Source organism: Diadema setosum, chromosome 6, assembly GCF_964275005.1.
Source record: "Diadema setosum chromosome 6, eeDiaSeto1, whole genome shotgun sequence".
NCBI classification, from domain to species: Eukaryota; Metazoa; Echinodermata; class Echinoidea; order Diadematoida; family Diadematidae; genus Diadema; species Diadema setosum.
This window is the reverse complement of record NC_092690.1, coordinates 39,704,440-39,727,397: the sequence shown is the minus strand read 5'-3', so window position 1 is coordinate 39,727,397 and position 22,958 is coordinate 39,704,440. Positions and strand designations below refer to the sequence as shown.

Genomic DNA, 22,958 nt, shown 5'->3' with positions numbered 1-22,958 from the left:
TGGGATATTTTGATCTTTCAAATAAAGTACTCCGCTAAAGCGTGCACCAGCGTGCTTTTAAACTATTTGCTGTTAAAATTGTTAGTTTTACACTGCATTTTGATTCGCTGCTCCAATTCAAGGTACACAAATTCATTGTTGCCATCACATTGAAAGAGAGAGAGCGAAATGCAGTAGGGGCAAGTATTTCTAGATGTGAGAGCGCTAGTCCCGATTATTGATGCTCTCTTTTGTCAAAGCACCTGATTTCCACCTGTAGTTAAGCGCATAACTTCTCGGCGGTGCCGCGCATGACTTCAAAGGAGAGCAGGAGTTGTCTCTCCTTCTCTAACACCTCCCTGCCCTTACCCTAATCCTGATATCGGACATAAACCCTATCACAACCCTAACCGGTGACGGATACAGGCGGGGGCGCACCGGGCGTCCCCACCCCCCCCCCCCCTTTAGTCTTTTTTTTTTTTGATAAAAACAAAAGAAATGAAAAGAAAAATGGGAGGGGTACGTATACGCTCCTCCCCCGTTGATTTTGAAAAGACACCCCTCCTCCTTAATTTCTGGATCCGCCGCTGCTCTAGCCTTAGCCCCACGTCCTTAGAGAAATAATCGAGACAGGAGCAATAACTGTCGCAGGTCCTGGAGCAAATTTGTCACCGATGGTGTTGCGCAAATCTACTTGCAATTATTCATTATTCAATATTATTAATTTCATCAATACTCGGATATTCTCCTCATATTGCATTACAGTAGCTAGTTGCCTACATTTCATTAATTTAGTTAATCGCTTTCCCGCTTCAAGTGTTATATCCAAACAATACAAAGTTACAAACAACACTCAATTGACTTTGTGTTACATTTATGCATTAAAAAAAAAAAAAAAACTGGAGCAAAAAATCAGTCAATCAATCTTATGTGGCAGAGGTGCATTCCCGGAGACCACGGTTTGTTATGATCGGCCATGCCGATTTCTGTCGTCCTGATTTCTAAACCGTGTTTCATAGTGTTGGCCAATATAGATGAAACAGCTTGAGCAGTGCCCCTGTGGTAACAAAATAGCTGAAAGTTATAAAAGTAGACCTCCGTGAACCCAACACCATGATTTTGATGTTGTAAGAAGCCGTCACATACAGTAGCGAATGTTCAGGAAGTTGTTGTTGTCTTGCGTATTATCGTAGTGTCTGTTTCAGGCTCATTAGAAAAAAAAAAAGATAGGAAAAGATGAAGAGGATGAAGAAGAAGAAGAGGAGGAGGAGGAGGAGGAGGAGGAGGAGAAAGAAGAAGAAAAAGAACAAAGAAGAAAACATAAGAAATATCACATAAATGTTGTTATGTACATTTTGGCACTCGAAAAATAGTCTAGAGTGCAGTACTGTACTTGTATTCATTTTGGCAGACCTTATACTGTAGATTTCAATAGAGGGCGTAATGTGCGTTATGTCAGAGCGGGTTATGTGTGAATGCAGCCCACTTCGGTGGTGCAGCCATGACGCGTACGAGAACTGTTCGATCTCTAGCTAAACGCGGATACGCCGTAGCTACTGAGTGTGTCCCATCATCCATAGGTGACCTACGCACGGTACCTGCGATATTACGTAGGCGTAGTGGATGCAGGCATGTGTGTGAAACACACGTACAATACACGTTTACGCTCTTTGGTGAGATCGCACATCGGTCTGTGTGAACGAAGCCGGTATTTTGCCAGTCAATTTATTGACGAAGACCTTACTCAAAATGGCGTTACGTGTTCTTGTGGGCGTCAAGAGAGTTATTGACTATGCTGTTAAGGTAATGTATTCTATAGCATGTATTCTATTTCTCAGAGTGAGGTTAGGGCTGTAAGATTTAACGTTAGATTCAGGTAGTATTTGCACAGTGCATTGGAATGAGAGTCTCAGCTCGACCTGCTGACCGCGGTAGAATGCTCGCGCAGTCGCGGGAAGGCGGCCCGTCCCCTCCTTTCAGATTCCATAAGCTGTGGAGCAGCCGTTTAGTTGTAACTCAACTCGAGAAGAAGAACTGTACACATGTATTCTGCTTCTAGACGTAGATTTAGCTATCTTATGAAATCGAACATGAAATGTGGAACCTGTGAGCACGTGAAACTGTGTTTTGTAGTCTAAGAAAATAACGTCGAACTTGATTCATCTTGAACTTAGAGAAGCTCAGAAACAGAGTCATGATTGGTAGGGCCAATATCTAGACCACTGTCTTGGTTTATAGAAGTGTAATAGAAAGAGTGTGTGTCCAGGCCCTACTGCCACATTTGCACAAACTTTTTTGTTTCCATTAGACCTCGAAGTCGAATCAAACCGTAGTAGATGTCTAGATGTGTGTCGAACCTATTAGTGTCTGTGTATGTAGAAACTAGAACTACAACTTGTAGTATTTTGTAAACTGACTCAGTGCAAGGAACATATTGTAGCTGGGCTGTTACAAAAAGAAAAAAAAAAGTTATGAATGTGATAAGATAACTAACAGAACTTGATAGTTTTCCACCAAGGGTATCTGCATGCACCAAGGTTCATGCTATTCAACCTCCCATGATCCCGTGCCGAAATTTGACTGCTCTTGAAAGCGTGGGTTTGGTTTCTTCATGTAGCCAGCAGTCAAATTCTGGATGGCGTTCATGGTCAAATTAGAATGAATGGTGTGCTTAACTGGGATTTGTGTTCTCACAGGCAACTAGACCCCTACAAATATTTGCCTGCTATAAATAGTATGAGTTGTATTTCAAGCAGAAAGGAATGGCTGTTCCTGTTTTTGTTCTTTGTATATCTCCCCAGATTCGAGTCAAGCCCGACAACTTGGGCGTGGTGACCGAAGGCGTCAAACACAGCATGAACCCGTTTGACGAAATCGCCGTTGAAGAGGCTGTTCGCCTGAAGGAGAAGAAACTTGTGAAAGAAATCATCGCAGTGAGCTGCGGACCACAGCAATGCCAGGTGAAAACCCATTGACTTACATGTAGTTTTAATATGGATGTGAGAGCTCAGAGTTTAATCTGATTTCAGACTTTTTTACTCTGCCCAAAACCCATTTTTTATATGGTTTTTTTTACTTCAGTTCAAATTCCTTGAAATGTTTACAATTTAGTGCATTTTTAAATTCTTTTTTTTTTCAGATTTTTATCAGACCTTTTTCTCTGAGTATTGGAATGGGTAGGGAAAATCCTAACTATACACAGCCCAGTCGCCGCTGTACATACGTAGCGCGACAGGGCTGTACCAACGAAGCTCCAAACACGAAGAGGGTCCAACGATAGCATGCGATCGGATTGAATTTTGATACTTTAGATCATTTTTTTGTCACTTCAAACTCATCTGACGAACAAAATGATAATGAGACTTCATATCTATGCTATGAATATTGAAATTTAGATTTGATAACTTACCTAAAATGATGGTTATATGCAGCATGTGTGAACGGTTCACGAACGGTACATCGTCTTTCACGCTAGGCCATTTCCAATATCCGGGAGGTCACATGATCTGAATGCCCTTTCAAAAGGTCGCGCTGTCGACCGTGCTGCTACACCAACACTCAAGCAGCGCATCGCACGCACGCAAAAGATTTCCGCAGAGATCAAGGCGCCATTTTGAATTCTGCAACGATGAACCCTGACGGTGTTAGGGAATCCGCCAGAAAGTATCATTTTTTGGTTCCACGGACTTATCACGAGGGCTCTCAATGGACTTACGAACCTTCTGTAATACAAGCATGCACTTAAGGTGAGTAACGTTTGGTAACGTGTACATTGTTTATAAAGAACGTATAAATTTTCATAAGTTTTGTAGTTGTGTTGTGGTTCCCCACTTTGTAGGTGCCCGCTCGTTGGTCAGACGCTGTATTCGCGTAGCGTATTAACAGCGTCTGGTCGGGCTAGGAAAATCCTTGCATCTCATTGGTCAAGAACCGTGTTTGGATTTTCTACTGGCCACATGCTGCCTCACAGCGTGGTAAACATGTTATCGCGCATTTGTAACAAAGGTTTGCGCACTCAGTACGAGATGCTTATTGGCAGAAAAATCATGCATCCAGTACTTTCGCCATGCATCTACTAATTACTGGATGCATGGTTTTGAAGTACTAGAATAGATGCATGGTTTTTGGGCTCTCATTTATGGCAAGCCAAAAGGAAATACATCCAGTAAATTTGCCATCGGGTAACATGACCAAGAAATAGATTTTTGGCAAGAAAATTGTCCCAATTCTACAAACACAGATGATGAACATGTCTTTTCGTGCATCAGTTGGAATAGTGTGTAATGAGGTTCTCTCGCCATGTAATTGCTTGACACTAATGCTTGATACTGAAGCATGGATGTGAGAGGGCACAAATGACGCAAAGGTCTGAGTGCATCAGTCGGAATTGTGTTCATTTAAGCGTATAAGGTAACTATGGAATGCTTAACCCACGAGGCAAAGTCGAGTGGGTTTAGGCTAAATTCCATAGTTACTATGGAATTTAGCCTAATTCCTCTCGACTTCGCCTCGTGGGTGAAGCATTCAATAATTACCTTGAAATTGAATACGCTTAAATGCACACAATTGACTGATGCACTCAGACCTTTGCGTCATTTGTGCCCTCTCACATCCATGCTTCAGTATCAAGCATTAGTGTCAAGCAATTACATGGCGAGAGAACCTTGTTACAAGGAGTTAAATTTTGCCAAAACTTTTAGAAGTAGGCCTATCGTGTACCTTGTTGACTTACCTATCATGACACCAAAGTCGGTATGCATTAGAGGGTCATTCGTCAGTCTGGATTAAATATATTACATTCTGTTTCCAGTGATCATTGAGCTTAGAAGTGAAGGCGTTAACTGAGTGATGTTACCTCAACAGTATCAGCACAAAGGCTATTCCGAGAATTCATGGTTCTCTGGCGGAAAGAGTTTAACCTCTCTCTAGTGTGACACCTTCCTTTGACCACTTGTAACTTGCTATTTGATCATTGATAACAAAAAGAATTCAGAATCAACTTTCAAATCAAGTTTCTCCGTATATCGAGATGCACAAAAACACCTGCATTACTGCACAATTACCTCATTACAGTTTGACCTCGATTATCCGGCTTCCTTTTATGCGGAAATCTCTATCATCCAGACGCGTTCACGCAGTGAAGGACTTTTTTTTTCATCCAAAAATTGAGAAAAAACAGTGACTTTAACATCTATTCGTGGATATTTTCAAATAATTTCATAAAATTTACATGATTTTCACATAAAGATATACTTTATTTTTGTGAAGAAGGGACTACAATTTTGCTCATGCTAGCATAGATTACACCACCATTGTACGCTACCTGCCTACAGTGTAGCTGCCAGTGCACTTGGACAGCAGCTACATTGTGTCTCCCATAGCCGGCCAATTCGCTTTAATCCCGATGAGCGCTGGTCCCGACATGGCCGGATAATCGAGGTCGAACTGTATTATGAAGGGTTTGTTCTAGATCCAACATCTTTTCAATGACGTTTCATTGTATACTGCTACAGACTGGCCAGACCAGTACACTTCTTACAGTTGCATGTCACATGGATTAGAAAGCATTTGACCTTCATCATCATTTAGGCATGTTTGAGCAGTATGCAGTGCATTAGGGGATTCATGTCTTTATGATGTATTCAAATTTCTTTGATACAACTGGTACAGTATTATTGGGCACAAATGTGTTATAGTTGTATCATGAATACAATGTCTATTCTAGAATAGGCCTATTCTTAAAGGGGTAGTGATAGTATTTGTAGAGGTGAGAATTAAGCATTTAACTTTTTTTTTGTGAGATACTTAGAAACCACTTTATGAAATGTTAAAAAGCATGCAATTCTAAGAGGAATTCAATGTTTATTTGATGAAAATTGATTTTGAAGTGGCTGAGATATCCAAAACCAAGTAAAACAAAGCAATCCTAATAAAAGGTGGGTGACGTGTGTCCCTCCTTTCATTAAGATGGCTTTGTTTTTTGATATATCAACCATTTCAGAACCAATTTACATCTAATAAACTTTGAATTCCTCTTAGAATTATAAGTACCGATATGTTTTTCATATTTCATAAGAAGCTTCTTGTTACAAAAAAATCACTGTCAAAAAGTGTTGGAAACCTCAAGCCCAATCTCAACAGAAACGTGTACCCCTTTAAGAATATTGATGAAACATCAAATGGACAGTGATTTTATGTGTTAAAGAAAACCTTTTTCCATGTCAGAATATCTTCCATATCAGTCACATTGATTGTAGTCCAAGGTGTGGTCTATTAAAATGTCTCTTCTGAATGCAATCCTCATCTCTTGGACAGGAGACGATACGAACAGCACTAGCCATGGGCGTGGACCGAGGGGTGCATGTGGAGGTCGCAGGAGCAGAGTACGACGGACTTGGACCGTTCCACGTCTCAAAGATCCTCGCCAAACTTGCTCAGGAAGAAGATGCCAATCTTATCATTCTTGGAAAGCAGGTAAACTTTTGCTTCATTATTTTTGACCCTGCTCTGCAAAATCAACAAAAAGTCACCACTGACCAAACATGGATTTTTAGTTAAGGTCAGATTCTGAAAGAGCAGACTCTAAGCTTTAAAATGATGCATAAATCAATTCAAATACACTCTCCTAACCTATTTCAATACTGGAAAGGAAGCTTACACTCTGGAAAAGTGTGAACTGAGAAAAGATGCTCTGAAGTACAGTGTCTATTCAAGCGCTTAATCTTCACCAAGCTGTAGCTGTGCAATGAAAGGGACAAAAACAGGAAGTGAACCACCCTTGTAACAACAATGAAGAGATTATCAGATTAAGCCGGATTTGAGCATGTTCTATTAAAACACTATGAACATAATTATTGTCAACTTTCAAAGCAGTAGCATCATCCTTTCAAAAGTTATTGAAGTTGAAACAGAGGAGTGTGCAAAGGATTTTCAAGAAATGAAAAGGGGCCTCTGAGACATACCTGATCACACTATTCTTCCAAAAGAGAGTTGTAGAAAAACTGCTGAAAACCCACTTCCCCATTCATTTTACGATCCCAAACTCAATTCTTGAAAGAAGACATCAATTGATGTGCTTTCTTAGGTAATAGTATGAATTTGGAAATTGATCAATCTAGTTTTTGGTGCATTTGACGTTAGATGCATTTCTGCTTCCAAAAGTGTTGGTATGGAAGTCACAAATCTTACCCATAGAATGTCCCAAAGACCTGTCTGTTATGGCAGCTAAGTCTGCCTAGAGAAACAGAACAAGTGAGAGATTTTCTTTTTGGATCCACAAATTGTATTGAACTGGTTTGAAGTTCTCTCTCTGTGTGCCACTGTGTAACCCCCTTATACTTTGTATACGTGCCACTTCACTCTTAATATATCACAACGCACAAACACATTTGCGAATTGAAGTGCTGCTAGTCGTGAGAGTTTTCAGAAGAGAAGTATGGTGCCAGCTGATGAAGGAGAAGAAAATATCCACTGAGTACTGTGATTAGTGTTGAGAAAACTGGCTGAATTCTCCCTATTGCATATATAGCCGATATCAAGTGATGTCACCTCACAATCCTGATTATCTGAACGATTGCTTTTGGGACTTATACTTCTGGTTTTGCGGTTGTGGAAAATGGTACGAAAGATCCTACATAGTGTAGGATCTTTGATCGTACATTCCTTTCTGGAAATGTCTCGAACAAATGTACTCGAGTTTGACTTCAGGTCGACACTCTGTGCTGAACTTTGTCTGTTGGGGAACCTCACCCACGTCACGTCCTCATCTATGGATATTTTCCATAATTTCGTCGTTTGGCATCATCGGTCCAGCATTGGGCCGCTTCGCAGAAGAATCCCATTTATCAAATGTAAAGTTACAGATTAGAAAATAACTCTATTATTCGACAGATTATAAGACAGAATTTGATACGATCTATGAATACCAGCTAGTACAGTGTACTTCGGTGTCCAATGTGCATAAAAGCGTACATTACACATTGCGCGTTCATAACCTGAAGTTTATATCCCAAGAATTAAAGGTAAAAAAATTAGAGCACCACACGCATTCAGATTCAGAGAGCTATGCGTTAGGGGGAAATGCACCATTTCAACTTTTGGTCTTGAAGCTACCATATCATACTATGGCGATTCATGCTTCAGTCAACGCACAGTGAACAGATATCATAATTAGGGGTGACTTCCGGATGATTTTCAGACTTTGCATTTGCACAGTTTATAAATTGGTTATACTGGGTGCAGAGTTTCAGAATTTATAGTAATTGGGATGAGGAATAAGGATGTTTTTAAAATTCATAACAAATCAATGATGATGTCATTGCAGCTTCACATTAAAAACGTTTGATTGGGTGCTCAAGGAAGCAGAACAAAGAAGAAAGCATGCATTTACACTACACAGGTAAAGTTGTTAAGCAAGTGGTGTGGTAAATGGAAAGTACATTGCTGCATTAGTTACTGGAATATGTGAGCCACCTATGTCATCATCCTTGTTCAATGTATCATGTTTAGGGTTTTTCAAAGTATTGGTTTATCTGCTCATTGACCACAATAAATTCTACAATCTTTGCATGGCACTGTCGATTTACAGTACAAATGTGTACATGTACTACATGATGTGAAATTGCATATTTAATTGTATGGAATTCAACTAGTATGCATCTGTGATGTGTTTGAAAATGTACGCAATATATCAAAAAAGTCCTGATCTTGCAGAAATCATTATAATGCAGTTTTTATGGTCCATGGAAATGAAATCATTAGGAGACAGATGGGAAATAAAAACTGTATTGCACTGTGAGCAATGTACACAGATCTATGTATTGTACCTAAACACCCTATGAACCGACAATAAGCAATATTTATATCACAATGCAACAGAGAATTCAAAGTTCATTCATATTTTTGGCATATAAGTAGACATAAAAAAAAAGAAGCTTGTCTGCTTAATACGTGCCTAGATTGGTGCAAAGTTTAGAGATGCTGTTTATCTACATATGTAGAGATGTATGTTTCCAATGTGTTTCAGATAATGTGTAAAAATGAAGAGCTCTGTGGAAAGACTGCAGTATAGAAAGAATGCTAAATGGATTTTTACCAAAATATCCCAAACACTTGACAATCTGTTAGAAATAAGGTTTACTGCACTCGCACATGGACAGCACTGTTAGAATATGCCTTATATTATACACTGATGAGCATGGTGAATTTCATCATGTGCATTGGAATAATGACAGCTTATTAGAAAATTTATTTAAACAATTTTTCTAAACAAAAACGAGAAGACTACTATTTCTTGCCCACATGGGAAATGTTTGATGAATTTGTGGGTGAGGCAGATTTAAAAGGTGAATATTTAACCAGGTTTTTCCCCATTATAGTTGTAAAAAGAATACAAATGGTTTGACTTCAGATTGTCTTCAATTGATGTGACGTTTTCACACCTCACCAGTCATAATTTAATTAGAAGAAGTCAACACTTTTCCTACACCCTACCCCACAAACTGCTGTACAAATACTGTAAAAGTGGTATTTCCGCGCGACTAACTTTTCGGGCCCAGCCCGGTAAGAAGAGTTTTGCATGTGTTTGATTCCGTGGAATCAAGACAGTAAGTACTGGAACATATGGCAAGCAAAAATGTTTGTGTGCTTTTATTTTCGTGCTGGTTTCTGGTTGCGCGAAATGCACAAAAATTTCAACACTGCAAAAATTTCCACTTTTACAGTAAACAACCCAATCGCGAATTGTCAAATGTGTCCCAGAGGTGACAATTAATATTGTGTAGTTGCTATATAATGCGTACATTATACATGTACGTACAGGGAATAATTTCCCTTCTTTAAGTTGAAAAGCAATTTTAATTGATGGACATATTTTATTTTGAACAATTCACAAAATGGTATACAAATTTATGTAGTGGAATTTGCTATTTACTGGTACACAAATGACATTTGTGTAGCAATTTTACCAAAATATAAATTATGCAAATATAAAAAATAATGCATACATGTAGCATTAAATATTGCTATGTGATACCAGGAAAATTCTTTGATTCAAATTGATGAAATTGTTTCATTTCATGAATTTGAATAATTACGCAGTACTCGCTGCATGCTACAAGAATTTAATAGAACCAACACTTGCTGTCGGGCGAAAGCTCGATGGTCTAGTGGAGATGACGCCTGTCCGGTGATCAGGAGGTCATAGGTTCGAATCCTGCTCGAGTATGTACGCCCATGATTTTTCTTTATCATGGCAACTACTAAAACACTGATCAATTCAGTGCTTATTCACGTCAATGTAGGGCAATTTGTCAATCAGTTGCAAAAAAAAAAAAAATTCTGTGATGTATACATAATCTGCAACCAGCCCTTGTAATGCATAAGACAAATCACTATAAGCAAACTCACTGATTTCAGTACATACGTGCTTTTAATTCTTTTTAACATCAATGGGATTGCACTACTGTACTGTAAAAGTGGATATTTTTTCGTGCTTGGCCAGACGTAAAGAGTTACGCGTGTTTTTAATTCCGCGTGTTTCTGGTTGCGCGAAATGCGCGAAAATTTCAACACCGCGAAAATTTCCACTTTCACAGTAAATGGCACTTGCATTTAAGTACACACTGTATTATTTTGTCAATATCATGCAGACATCCCATGTTTGATATTCAGAGTGGATGATAGAATCTCCATTTGTGCGTACAAATCAAGAGGAAAAATACAGTTTTAAGTTTCATCATACTGAAAAGACCCTCGTGGGTGCAAACAGTTGTTTTTGTTTGTTTGTTTTTTAAGACAGTTCTAAAAATGCTCCAATCATACTTCTAATGTACAATGTAACAATGACATTTTTCTTGTCTGCAAAATTTGCATGATTCATATTTAATGACAAGCAGACATATGATGCATCACGCGTTACCCCGGGGTACCGTTGTACCCCGGGTAACCACGTTGTGTAGCGCCACCTCTCATCCACTCGAGGACAGCCAGAGAAAAATGCATGCACTGTGTGTGCGTGTACAGTACATAGTCATTCCCATGCCACTGCATGTTATACTATGCGTGCATGGAAGCTGCGATACCACTAGCGTGTGCTTTCGTGCAGTGCAGTGTAGTGGCTAGCACGCGTTAGCTCCAGCACCAAAATAATTTCCTCTTTTTGGCACCCAGGGTACAACCTTTTCAACAAAATGGCTGATTTTTAGTTGGTACCCCGGGATACCATTTATGTCATCATATACATGTACCGTATGTTTACTGTATGAACACTTACACAGCAATTTCACACACACACATGAAGGGAACAATGTACAATGTACATTTGTACTTGTGATTGATCATTATTATAATTGCTGTATGTCCAATTAAGTGATAAAAACTTTAACATCCCATTGATCTTGCTGCTAATACAATGTATTGTGCCTTCCCTGTGTATTACAGGGTGTCACTGCATACCACTTTGTATTCCAGTGTAGAGCAGCCACCCCACTCCCCCATCCCCCATTGTTGAAATGGATTTATTGTACTCTACCCCCAAATAGGTTGACATAGCAGGATTATGCAAATACAACTAAGACTTAGTCGAAGCTGACTTATAATAATTCCCAGCAAAGTTCAGTACCTGCACCATTTGTCTGCACTAGCTGTGTGCCATGTGCCAGCCAAAAAGTGCTGTGCCAGCACATTTTTCAAACAAGGTCATATTGAGGAAGCTCAGCTTCCGTTCCATGCATCCAGTCTTTTGTTGATATGTGATAATAGGACAAGCCTGCCTGCAGTGAAAGTACTTTCATAGAAACTCAATGGCCTGAATTCACAATGGTGGTACAATTGAAACCATGGTTTAAACCTTGGACAAAGACCGTAGTTTTGTATGGGGCGCCAATTGTTGCATGGCCTATTTCGATACGAAATCAGTCATTTTGTCGATTTTATCGACGAAATGTTAATCTCGTTTTGAAATGTTAACATTATATGTCGACGAAATGATCATTTCATTATAAACGAAATGGTCATTTAATCTACGAAATGACAGATTTCGTATTACTATGAAATAGACCATGCGACACTTTTTCCATGGTTTAAACCATGGTTTCAATTGTACCACCTTTGTGAATTTGGGCCAAAGGTTATTGGGCAACTTATGCTCTTGAATGCTAGATTTCCATGGTAAAGCTGCACCTGAAAAAGGTGGTAACCTCTCGTGTAAACTGGAGGCCCCCTTTCGTGGGTTTATCCCCAATGGCAATATGTCAGGTACTCAGTGTGCTACCAACCCAATGGCTCGCTTACCAAGGGCAACTGAAACATTTTGATTGTTGGAAGCGGAAATATACAGTGCACTCCCGCTATAACCAACATGGTTATAATGTAATTCTCAATACAACAAAGTAGAAGTTCAGCTCCCGAAATTAATATCCATATATCTTGATAATTTACACTCTACTGTTTGGCTATAAGGCCAAGTAAAAAAAGAAACCAGTTTCTCGTCCTCGCGCGCATCGATTTTGGCCGCCGCATCGATTTTTTTACTATTTACTATTTTCAAAATGGCGCTGAAAATACCAAGAAATTCATCTCGTCCCAGCCCGCTCCCCGCCGGCATCGATTTTCAGTTGCCGAATCAACTTTTTTGATATTTTTTTTTTTCGGCCGCCGAAAAAAGAAATTGACAATAATATTCACCTACCAATGGTGATGTCTCATTTCTTATTACGCCTTGCGTCCTATATAGCTGTATAGTACAGCTGTAGCTTCTGTAGCGCGTATGTAATAACGCATGCATTTCACACTGCTCCACAAAGCAGTCGAACTGTAGTTGGATGGGCGGGCCGCGGGCGCCCGGGCGGGCCTGGGCTGTGATGTACAGCGCACTCGGTACGTCGTGAACGCGATAGCGGCAACATTTTTGCGAACAATCGCTGATATTCCACGCGTATTCCGCGCATTGTTCGTATTTTTCCCCGTTTCTCATATTTTAAGCGGATGAATTGTACTGTACAAATGCTTGTGAGGATTGTATGGAGTTTGTATACATTTTCCTGTCATTGTGACTGTGTGCATGTGCGTGCAGTGTCGGAAGGTAGTGGCCGTGCCGCACCGTTTATTGGCAAAGTGTGCGTGTCTGTAGCTGTGTAGAGGCCCGTACACTCTGCTCTGTAACGTTGCATCTGAAGGCGATGTATTGTTATATTTTGAAGATAAAATGAATGCGCTTTTCCAGCAAATGTAATGGGTGTATCTACAAAATAAATAACGTTTCCACGGATTCTGGTTTGTCTCATATTTCTGCGGGATACTTTTCTTTACGATGTAAATTCACGGACACGGCCGTGAGTCGTATCATCTGTAGTGTGGTATACAATCATTCATCATCTAAATGATGAGTGATTATCAAATGTCTTTTTAGAACATGAAGAAACATCTTTAATTGTTTAATGCTATAATGCCATATCAGTATCATTTTGATATCCATCTGCAATTGTACACAAGCCAGTTTCCAGTTGAATGTGCTACATTGTACTGTGAAGAAATGCAGATACATACCAGCTGTGTGGACACAAAAAGTCACTAACACCAATGATAAATAAAGCAGTGTTTTGAATATCATGGAATTTATTTCAGTCGTACATTTGTTGAAAGACATGTTTTATACCTGTTTCAATTAATAGCACAATACATCAGAATTGCAAGTACACTGGTATCAGAAATGCCATTACAACACTAAATACCAGTTTTAAGATGGTCATTTTCCCTTGACATCTGTAGTGGAAAGAAAAAGCAAATGTATTTCTGCATGCATGAAGTTTCATTTCAAGTATGGTACATATATATATTTGTTTGAAAATGCACAGAGTGCAGGCAAGACATACACTTGGGAGCTGGTCTCTCATAACACAGCTACCGCACCAGAGTGATATTTCATTTCATAAATTGGGATATAGAAAATAGTAATGCCCTCTCTCGTTACCGGTACCTGTCTCAGAATTACCGGACGAGAAACACATATTACTTTAATTTTGACAATCCTTGAAAAAGTAGTAAGATATCAAATAGTAAGGACCTCCCTCATCGCCTTGCTCAAAAAACCCGGACGAGAAACTACTTTCTTTTTTTACTTGGCCTAATGGAATTTTGATATAAAGAAAGAAAACTGGTGGTCCAAAAGACTTTGTCATAATCGGAGTTGCCCAGGATATATATCTTCATACATGAATTAATGATGATTGTTGGTGTAATTTTGCATTGTGTTTGTTTGTTAGGCCATTGACGATGATTGTAACCAGACTGGACAGATGACCGCTGCTATCCTCAACTGGCCCCAGGCCACCTTCGCCTCAGAGGTCAATGTAACAGACAGCCAGTTAGAGGTCGAGAGGGAGATCGATGGCGGTCTGGAGAAGATTACGGTAAAGCTGCCGGCCGTTGTTACAGCAGATCTCCGGCTGAACGAACCCCGCTACGCCACGCTTCCAAACATCATGGTGAGCAGGTCACTTGACACATACATTACTAACGAGACCTGAATGTATTATGAAATGTCGCTGTTTGATCAAACCCCAACCTTTCTTTTATGTGTACTGTACACGTTTAAATTTTTAGTGTGATTAATTTTTATGCTGAACGGCTCAAAAACATATTTGCCGGTTCATGAATTCACGCTGCGCAATTGTCAACCCATTCAAAATGTGCAGAGAAAATTGTTCAGATATTTATGCGGGTTTTAGAATTCACGCGAGCTGGAAGTAGCCTGATATACAAGAAAATTAATGTACCGCGAAAATTTCTGCGTTTACAGTATGTACTCATTTTGTGAAATGTTGATGGTTATTCTCATATTTCTATTGCATTTGAAATAAGCAATGCAGACATGCATGTGAGTGGGCATCCTTATGTGTTGGTGTTATAATAAACAAGCAAATTTTATATTTCCAACTAATTGTGGATGTGACGCATGTTAAGCAATCAGGAGGTGAACAGTCATTCATTTTTTATGTTGATGAAGGGCAATTTGTCAATCAGTTGCAATAGAAAAAAACTCGGTGCAAGAATCAGTCATGTAATCAAGCCAATAGAACTGTATAGGAAACTTCCATTATAACAAAGTGTTCGGGACCAGCAGTTTTCTTATTTCGAAATTTTGTTATATCCAAGGAAATAAAGTGTGTAAAGATATCTAGATGACAATTTTGGGCCATGCTGTCTTTATGAAATTTCATTATACAGCATTGAACACTGGCACTGGTCCCAGACCGGTAAAAATCACTGTCTGACGAGCAACTTTTCAGGTCTTGCTATATTTACTGGTCCAACATGACGGGGTAAAGTGAGGAGAGTAACATTGTCGGGACCAGTTAAAAAAAGACAAAACCAGTAAATTTAAGGTTCAGACCAGGAGGGAAAATAGGTTAGTATTTGTGATAATGGAAGTGTGCAGTTATACAGTATGTCCAAAAAAAAAAATTACAACGGGACACTCTTCAATGATAACTTTAAAAACAGTGAATCAATCCAAATACAATTTCAGGGCATGAAACTATTACTTATTACCCACATCTTACAGAAAACCCCATCCAATTTGGTTCAGTGGTCAAAGAGAAATGAGTATTTTTGTAGGGCGTGTCAGGAATCCCTTCCCTCCAAGTTCTGTCCATCATGTCCATTGTGTTCACACATTAATATGCAGTTTCAAGAGCATCCAGGTGCTAAACTTGGAAGAATCAGATCCATGACATGCTTTACCACGATTCACATTTCTCTGTGACCACTTAACCAAATCAAATGGGGTTTTCTGTGAAATGTAGCTAATATGTTATATTTTAAAACTCTGAAAAAGCATTCAGACAGTTTCATCATATTAGAAGTTATCAATGCAAAAATCTGATTGTAATTTTTTTTTTTTTTTGGGGGGGGGACATACTGTATGTCCTTGTGTTTGACAACAGAAAGCCAAGAAGAAGCCTATTGCAAAGAAGAGTCCAGCGGACCTGGGAGTGGACGTAACACCTCGGGTGGAGACGTTACGGGTAGAGGACCCTCCGGTCAGGGAGGCGGGTCAGAAGGTGGAGTCTGTAGACGAACTTGTCACCAAACTGAAGGAGGGGGGACTGTGCTAGCACGGGTGAGTCTACTTACAAAGCTCACTCTAGGAAGCTACCAGAAAGAAAAGCTTTAAAGGTAGGGAATCCCATTTGCATGCCTTAAATGAAGAGTTGTATAAATACAGTGGTATGTTGAAGAGAGTATCATTTTAGAAACTCCCATAAAGTATTGAAAGTGGAAGGTAACATTTAGTACATTTTTATTGACCGTTAGATTTTGAATTGAATTTTTTTTTTCGGGGCTCACCGTAAATTCCAGTACATTACTAGGCTACCTTTGCAGACCCATGCACTGCATGTGTGTCCATCATGTATATTTTGTGAAGAAAGTTCATCAAAACTTACAAACATTTCTATATACATTCTTGCCACACACTCTGTATGTTATTACATCAGCTCTTATACTTTTAGATTTGTGTTTATAGATAAAAAAAATACAGAAGACTGCAACAAAAAGGCTTAAGTGTGGCTGACACACAGAACTACAGAGTAGTTGAGTTTTGTGCATTATTCAAATTGTAGATAACTGTTGACTTCCAAATTTCTCAGCAGTGGCCTAAACAAGTCCCCCGAGGTTCATATTTAATGTTTTGCTGCATTTTGGGAGGTCTGTAAAAGGTATCCCCTACCTTTAAAGGTGATTTTTCTTTTGTGATAATGTAAATTACTGATTATGTGTGAATGAATTAGAATTCAGAGACAAGAAAATGATATTGTTATTTCTGTCGTATTAAGACCTTTTTGTAGTTCTACCTTAATTCCACTGCATAGCTGGTTAATGATCTGACAAGTTTAAAGTCATTGCTTGTTTGTTTTGCTTTGTTTTCTTCTTTTGTCTGTTTTGTTCAGTAAATATCATTCATTGATTTCTTGTATTTTGCTGAAACTGTCAAAGCACTTTGAGTCTTTATGGAAAATGCGCTCTGTAAATATTGGTCATTATTTAATGAGAGACTCATTATTGTCTCTATGAATGTTTTTACCTTGTTTTTGGATTATACCTAAATAAAGTGATGATGTATCATTAATTGTTGTTTTTGTTATCATTGTGCTGTTATTGTTCTTGTTGTTGTCCTACTTGTATTATTTAAATGTTTTCAATCTCCACCAACAGGTGCTGATTATCATTCTCCTGAGATGTAGGCCCTGCCCACTCTGTGCAACCTGCCTTCCACGCCCACTCCGATGCAAGATGAAGAAGAAAATGAAATCAATATGTTTATTGGGTCTTGTAAAAGTGGATATTTTCGCGTGACTAATTTCTCACACTCAGCGGGGTAAGAAGAGTTTCGCATGTTTTGATTCCGTGGAATGAAGACATCAACTACTGGAACATATGGCAAGCAAAAATATTTGCGTGCTTTTATTTTCGCGCTAGTTTCGGATTGCGCGAAATGGGCAAAAATGTCAACAACGAAAATTTCCACTTTTAAAGTATGATGTCACCACACTCTAAATAATCATCATTATAATGAACTGAACTGTGGGATACTTAGACAGCTGTGTGTGTGATATGACTCTCTTGCACGGAGTGCATTATATTTCTAATACATTCAGTACGTCAGGGAAGAAAGCATGTGAAAAGTCATGCCTTTCAGGGTCGGAGCCCTCTTTTCAAATTCCCCCTCCCCTCCCCCCCCCCCTCTCCCCCTCCCCTTCCCCTCCCCTGAAGGGAAGATTGAGTGTCAACAGAGAGGCTCCTAAAAACAAAATGAGTGTAATATGCAAAGATTTGGCCTCAAGATGTCGGTCTGTGGGAACATGACTTTTCATCACATTTTTCTCCAGTATGCCAGCAGTGAACACAACCCATTTCACCAAGCCATGTGCACAAAGGGAACTACAATCAACCTTGTCAAAGTGGAATCTGTTTGGACTGAAGAAATAGCTTCGACTTAGAGAAAATTCGACTTATGAGGGATTAAAATCAGTAGAATATAAAGAAAATAGGACTTAAAGGGAAGATAAACCCCAAGAACAATGTGGATTGAGTGAAAGCAGCAACATTAGTAAAACACATCAGTGAAACTTTGAAGAAAATCGGACAATCGATGCAAAAGTTATGAATTTTAAAGTTTTGGTGTTGGAACCGCTGGATGAGGAGACTACTAGAGGTTATGACGTATGAGTGGACTACAATATCAAGAAAATATAAAGAAAATACTACAAAAATCAATTTTTCATGAAAATTACAAATTCCATCAACTTGATATTGACATATGTTAAGGGTAGCAATTATTCCCCCTGCTTTCTGAAAGCGGTTGGTCCACTGCTCTTTCATAATTCTAGAAAAGTGAATTTTTGTTGAATATCCTTTATATTTTCTTTGTATTGTTGTCCACTCATACGTCATATCCTCTAGTAGTCTCCTCATCCAGCGGTTCCAACACCAAAACTTTAAAAATTCATAACTTTTGCATCGATTGTCCGATTTTTCTCAAACTTTCACTGATGTGTTCTACTAATGTTGCTGCTTTCACTCAATCCACATTGCTCTTTGGGTTTACCTTCCCTTTAAAAAGACCTTCAACTTTAATAGGCTATTATTCGACTTGTGCGAGGTTGACTTAAGCAAGGTTGACTGTACAATAAGGTGTAAGACTTTTTCCCCCCTTGTTATCTGCAGTTTTGACCATTATCGTACATGCTCATACACACAGCTAGCAACAAATACATCAGCAACAGACCCCATATGAAAAACTACACAGACCTTTAAAATGGAGGCCCATATTGTTGAATGGTTTATTCTTTTCAAATTGTATGCATTCCCCTGTTACGGTTGTGAGAACAAGTTCATTAAGCAAAGCAATACCCAGGCCCTGTTGCATAAAAATGAATTGTGTATGAAACCCAATGTAAGTATCAGATGTGACTTTCATCCAATCAGTAATACTGCAGTCATGATTTGCAGTATACATGTATATATGAAGTTGAAATTTGACTTTAATCCTAACTTTGTTCAATGCAACAGAGCCTATGAGGATTAATGTCCAATTTTCTTCTATTTCATGTGATGGTAGTCGGTCAGAGGCCAGGGTCAGAGGTGATCTAAATTGAAATCGAAGCCAGCTATGAGTGCATTCTTGAAGGTTTGAATAAATGATTATACTGTCATGGTAAGAAGAAGGAGTATTCTAACTGACCTATGGTCTTTAGCTTGCAAAGTTTTTGTGGTGTGACAGAGTTTATATTATATCATATGTTCCTATTCAGCGGTGATTGATATGGTCCAGATTTGGACCAAATGATAACTCTTGAAGTCTTCAAGTGAAATGTTGAAATAAAAATGTTACAAACTATGTGTATATCAAGTTTTGTGCATTTTTTAATTTTGGGAGTCTGAAAAAAATATGTAGGCCTGTGTGTTTTTGGGGAATAGCTCCTGTTTATTAAGAACTGTACAAACGTTTGTACATTTACACCGTGTATAGAATCAAACTTCACTGTTTGATACTTACCGCAGGAGTATTTGTACTGGAGTGTATAAGCTGTAGTAAGAAAACATACACACATGCACACACACACACACACATTCACACATACAAACTTTACATAATGAACACCAATATAAAAAGAAATTGAATGTTAAAAGGAAATTTCTGCTGTCTCAATTTTTCTTATATATTGTACAAATTCATGTATTTTGTTACTCTTATAACTACATTGCCCCATACCAGGACTACCTGTACCATTAAAACAACTTCATAGAAATGATAAAACTCTGACCATACTTGAAGGACAAAGGTACAATTGTAAAACAGTATACACGTACAAAGCTTATGGATAACTGACAACAGACCAAAGATATGCTGTGCACACAATGGTGGAATCTTTGGCTCATACACTCTCGTTAAACATGTAATGATAGCAGAATATGTGTCATATTCAAACTTGGACTTGGACATATTCAATTCTTACATACACTGGAGCACACTGTATAATTGAGAATGTATGTGGACAGGGGAGGTGAGAGATATTTCCGGCTTGTGGACACAAAGAGAGGGTATCGACTTCATAAGATACAGTAACCCTACATCAAGGGCAGAGAAGGTATAATATGTTGTATCATTTGTAAAGAGTGCCCTGTGATGTTTGTTAAAAAAAAAAAAAATCTTTGGATATGCAGATTGTGTGAGAGGCAAACACCTGCTTTCAAAAGTGCTAATAACTGAATAAGTTGAGACTAAAAGGCCTGTTGCATTTGAGCAACGACCCTTCATTTACTGGAAAGGGAGGGGGAAGAGTCAGAGTTTGGAAAGATCGTGGGCAGAAAAAAAAAGGCTAAATATCAGGAGAATAGTTATAAAATGACCCATTTACACTTACAGCAATAATTATGTACAAGAACAAACACTAATGTACAAAGAGCTAAAAAAGTGGAATGTCAATTTATACTGCAGATATTCAATTGTATTGTGTATACTCTCTACAGAGATGTGAAATTTGGGTTACAGCTTGTTATTCCGAAGGTTCGTTATTCCGAAGGCTCTTCAGTCCGAAGATTTCATTTTCATTTTCGGATGAACAAATCTTCGGAATAACGAACCTTCTGAATAACGCCACAGATGTTTGGATTAACGAACCCTTATTCATTTTCGGATTAACGAACCTCTAGGTATAGGGAATTTGTGTGTTTCGGATCAACGAACCTTCGGAATAACGAACAGCACCCGAAATTTGGGTGCTCTTCTTTGTTTCAGTTGGAAGCATGTACAGGCAACAGTCCATGGGACTTTTTTTCTTTCGTATCATCAAAATTTCATTATAGCTGAACAAGTAAAGTAAGTAAAGATATATAGACAACAATTTTTGTAATCTTGATCATTATAATGGGAGTGCACTGTACAACATCAAAATTATGAAATACAGTTGTAGTAAAATGAACTGTAGGCCTAGTGAATAAATCTACCTCTAGACATACTGCATAAATACCAGAATGTATCTGGTATATAATTGTTAACTTTCTAGGCAACTACTACATGTACAGCATATTAAAAAGAAAATGACAAGCATGATTTGTTCAAGGGGGGGGGGGGGGGGGGGTGGATGGGCTAGGACTTGAGACATCACAGGAGGAGCTGAAAGATTAAATATTGTCTAACCTCCAAACCTCCTTTAAACCTCCAAATAACTGCCAGTACTACAATGACAATTAAGATAACATACCATACATCAAAATTGAGTACATGCATCTATTCATTCAATATTGCATTCATATAGTGATAGTGCTAGATATGTGTACTATCTCATTTTCACATATAAATCCTGAATGAAAACAAATATTTCCATCGATTCAAGGTCCAAATGAACAATCATTCCCTAGTCTGGAGGCAAATGAACATGTATGTATATGTACTATGCCAGTTCGAGTCTGCCCTTATTAGAGGTTCAACACTATTTTCTTTTTCTTTTTTTCTTTTCTTTTTTTCGTGGCCCATGTGGGCAATGAAAATAATTTCATTTTCTGGTCGTCAAACAATAATCTTTAGTGAAAGTAAAATCCCTGAATAATAATAAAAAAACATTAGAAATAGATTATTGAAGCAAATATTAAAAGAAATAAACTGATTGCCATGTGCAAATTGGTAGGTATAGTGCTTCAAATACCACATATTTTGACTAAGAAGTATGAAAGAACAACAAATAAAGATATAATGTAACATTACAATACTTGTGAACCAGGATTACCTGTGCAAAAGTTAACAGGTATGACAAGAGGGCTTTTAGTACTGTAGGGATACCATGTTGTGATCATGCTCTCTAAGTCTAAAATATTCAACGTTGAATTGAGCCTCGATCTCAAACATGATTTTCCATAACAGGTATTCATAACACCATTACATTTAACATTGAAGTAGCCTATACTGTATGTTGTATAAATATTACTACTTGTATTGCTAGATAAAATCTCGGCATGAAATTCAGCCATGAGAACAACATAGCTTGGCTAAATTTCACAGAAAAACACAGAGTTACAAAAGACGGAGTTACATCCATGACGACCAGCTGTGTTCTGACAACCCCGGTCAAGGCAGGCAAGCCGAAGTGCGAGCAGTTATCAAGCACTGAGCCGAGAGTTATTCTCCCTTACTGGATGAGGAAAACACATAAAAAAATACACTCAAATTGTCAGTGTCCTGATTATTTTCTGTCTTAACTACATTTCAATCTAGAGAGAGAGAAAAAATCACATTTACAATGTTTATCCTGGGAACTAATTGCCTCGCTTGGACCCCTTGTTGGTCATTGGTGCTTTTCAAACAGATTTATGTATGGTCTGTAAAGATAATTAGTAACATGTAAATCCAATCATGTATGTATATGACAGAGCAAGTGAGTTTAACTTGTTGAAGACTAGTCCTGAGTATACTCCTGCAGGTGTCCATGGAAAATGTGTGTTTATATTGCAAAATCAGTTTGTCCTCAACAAGTTAAAGATCTACAGAGGGTGCACAATGAATGACAGATGATAAATAAGTGATAACAATACAATATTTTTGTACTCAACTTTTTCTTTCTCATCTTATTCAAAACTCTTTGATTTCTTTAGCTTTATTCATTTATAATCAGCTCCTGTTGTTGTTCTGTCTATATCTGGAGTCTAAAATTTGCACATTGAGCTAACAGTAGCAGTACTTTAATGTATTTCTCTCAGGCTGTTTGCAAGATTTAAACTCCATGAGAAACACCTTTAACCAACTGATAATATCACATTGATGATGAAACTACAAAATGGACAGACAATAAATAGAGTGTCTGGGTAAATATGAATTTTGACATTACTGCTGAACGGTAATACAGAATCCATCTGGTGTTACTAGTGTGCAGAAACTGGTGTTACCCTTCATGTATTGATGTACCTTGATTTTTCGCGAGGCG

General features: G+C 38.4%; 1 protein-coding gene across 2 annotated transcripts; it reads left to right on the top strand.

The window, feature by feature from the left end:
- The first annotated feature begins 1,481 nt into the window (after positions 1-1,481).
- On the top strand, positions 1,482-18,068 carry LOC140230233 (electron transfer flavoprotein subunit beta-like). Of its 2 annotated transcripts, none has more exons than XR_011901368.1 (6): positions 1,482-1,782; positions 2,781-2,939; positions 6,295-6,453; positions 14,241-14,462; positions 15,924-16,155; positions 17,194-18,068. XR_011901368.1 is itself a non-coding variant. In XM_072310415.1 (6 exons), the coding sequence occupies exons 1-5, from the start codon at positions 1,729-1,731 to the stop codon at positions 16,092-16,094; spliced, it is 765 nt and encodes a 254-aa protein (XP_072166516.1). In that variant the 5' UTR covers positions 1,482-1,728; the 3' UTR covers positions 16,095-16,099; positions 17,194-18,068. The 2 variants fall into 2 exon arrangements, 1 of the variants encoding a protein (XP_072166516.1); XM_072310415.1 differs by having other exon boundaries at positions 15,924-16,099.
- Positions 18,069-22,958: the final 4,890 nt, after the last annotated feature.

Excerpts from the sequence above, each read along its gene's own strand:
- LOC140230233 (XM_072310415.1), top strand. The coding sequence starts at position 1,729 with ATGGCGTTACGTGTTCTTGTGGGCGTCAAGAGAGTTATTGACTATGCT. Across the intron at positions 1,783-2,780 it reads TTATTGACTATGCTGTTAAG|ATTCGAGTCAAGCCCGACAA; the intron begins GTAATGTATTCT and ends ATATCTCCCCAG. Across the intron at positions 6,454-14,240 it reads TTATCATTCTTGGAAAGCAG|GCCATTGACGATGATTGTAA; the intron begins GTAAACTTTTGC and ends TTTGTTTGTTAG.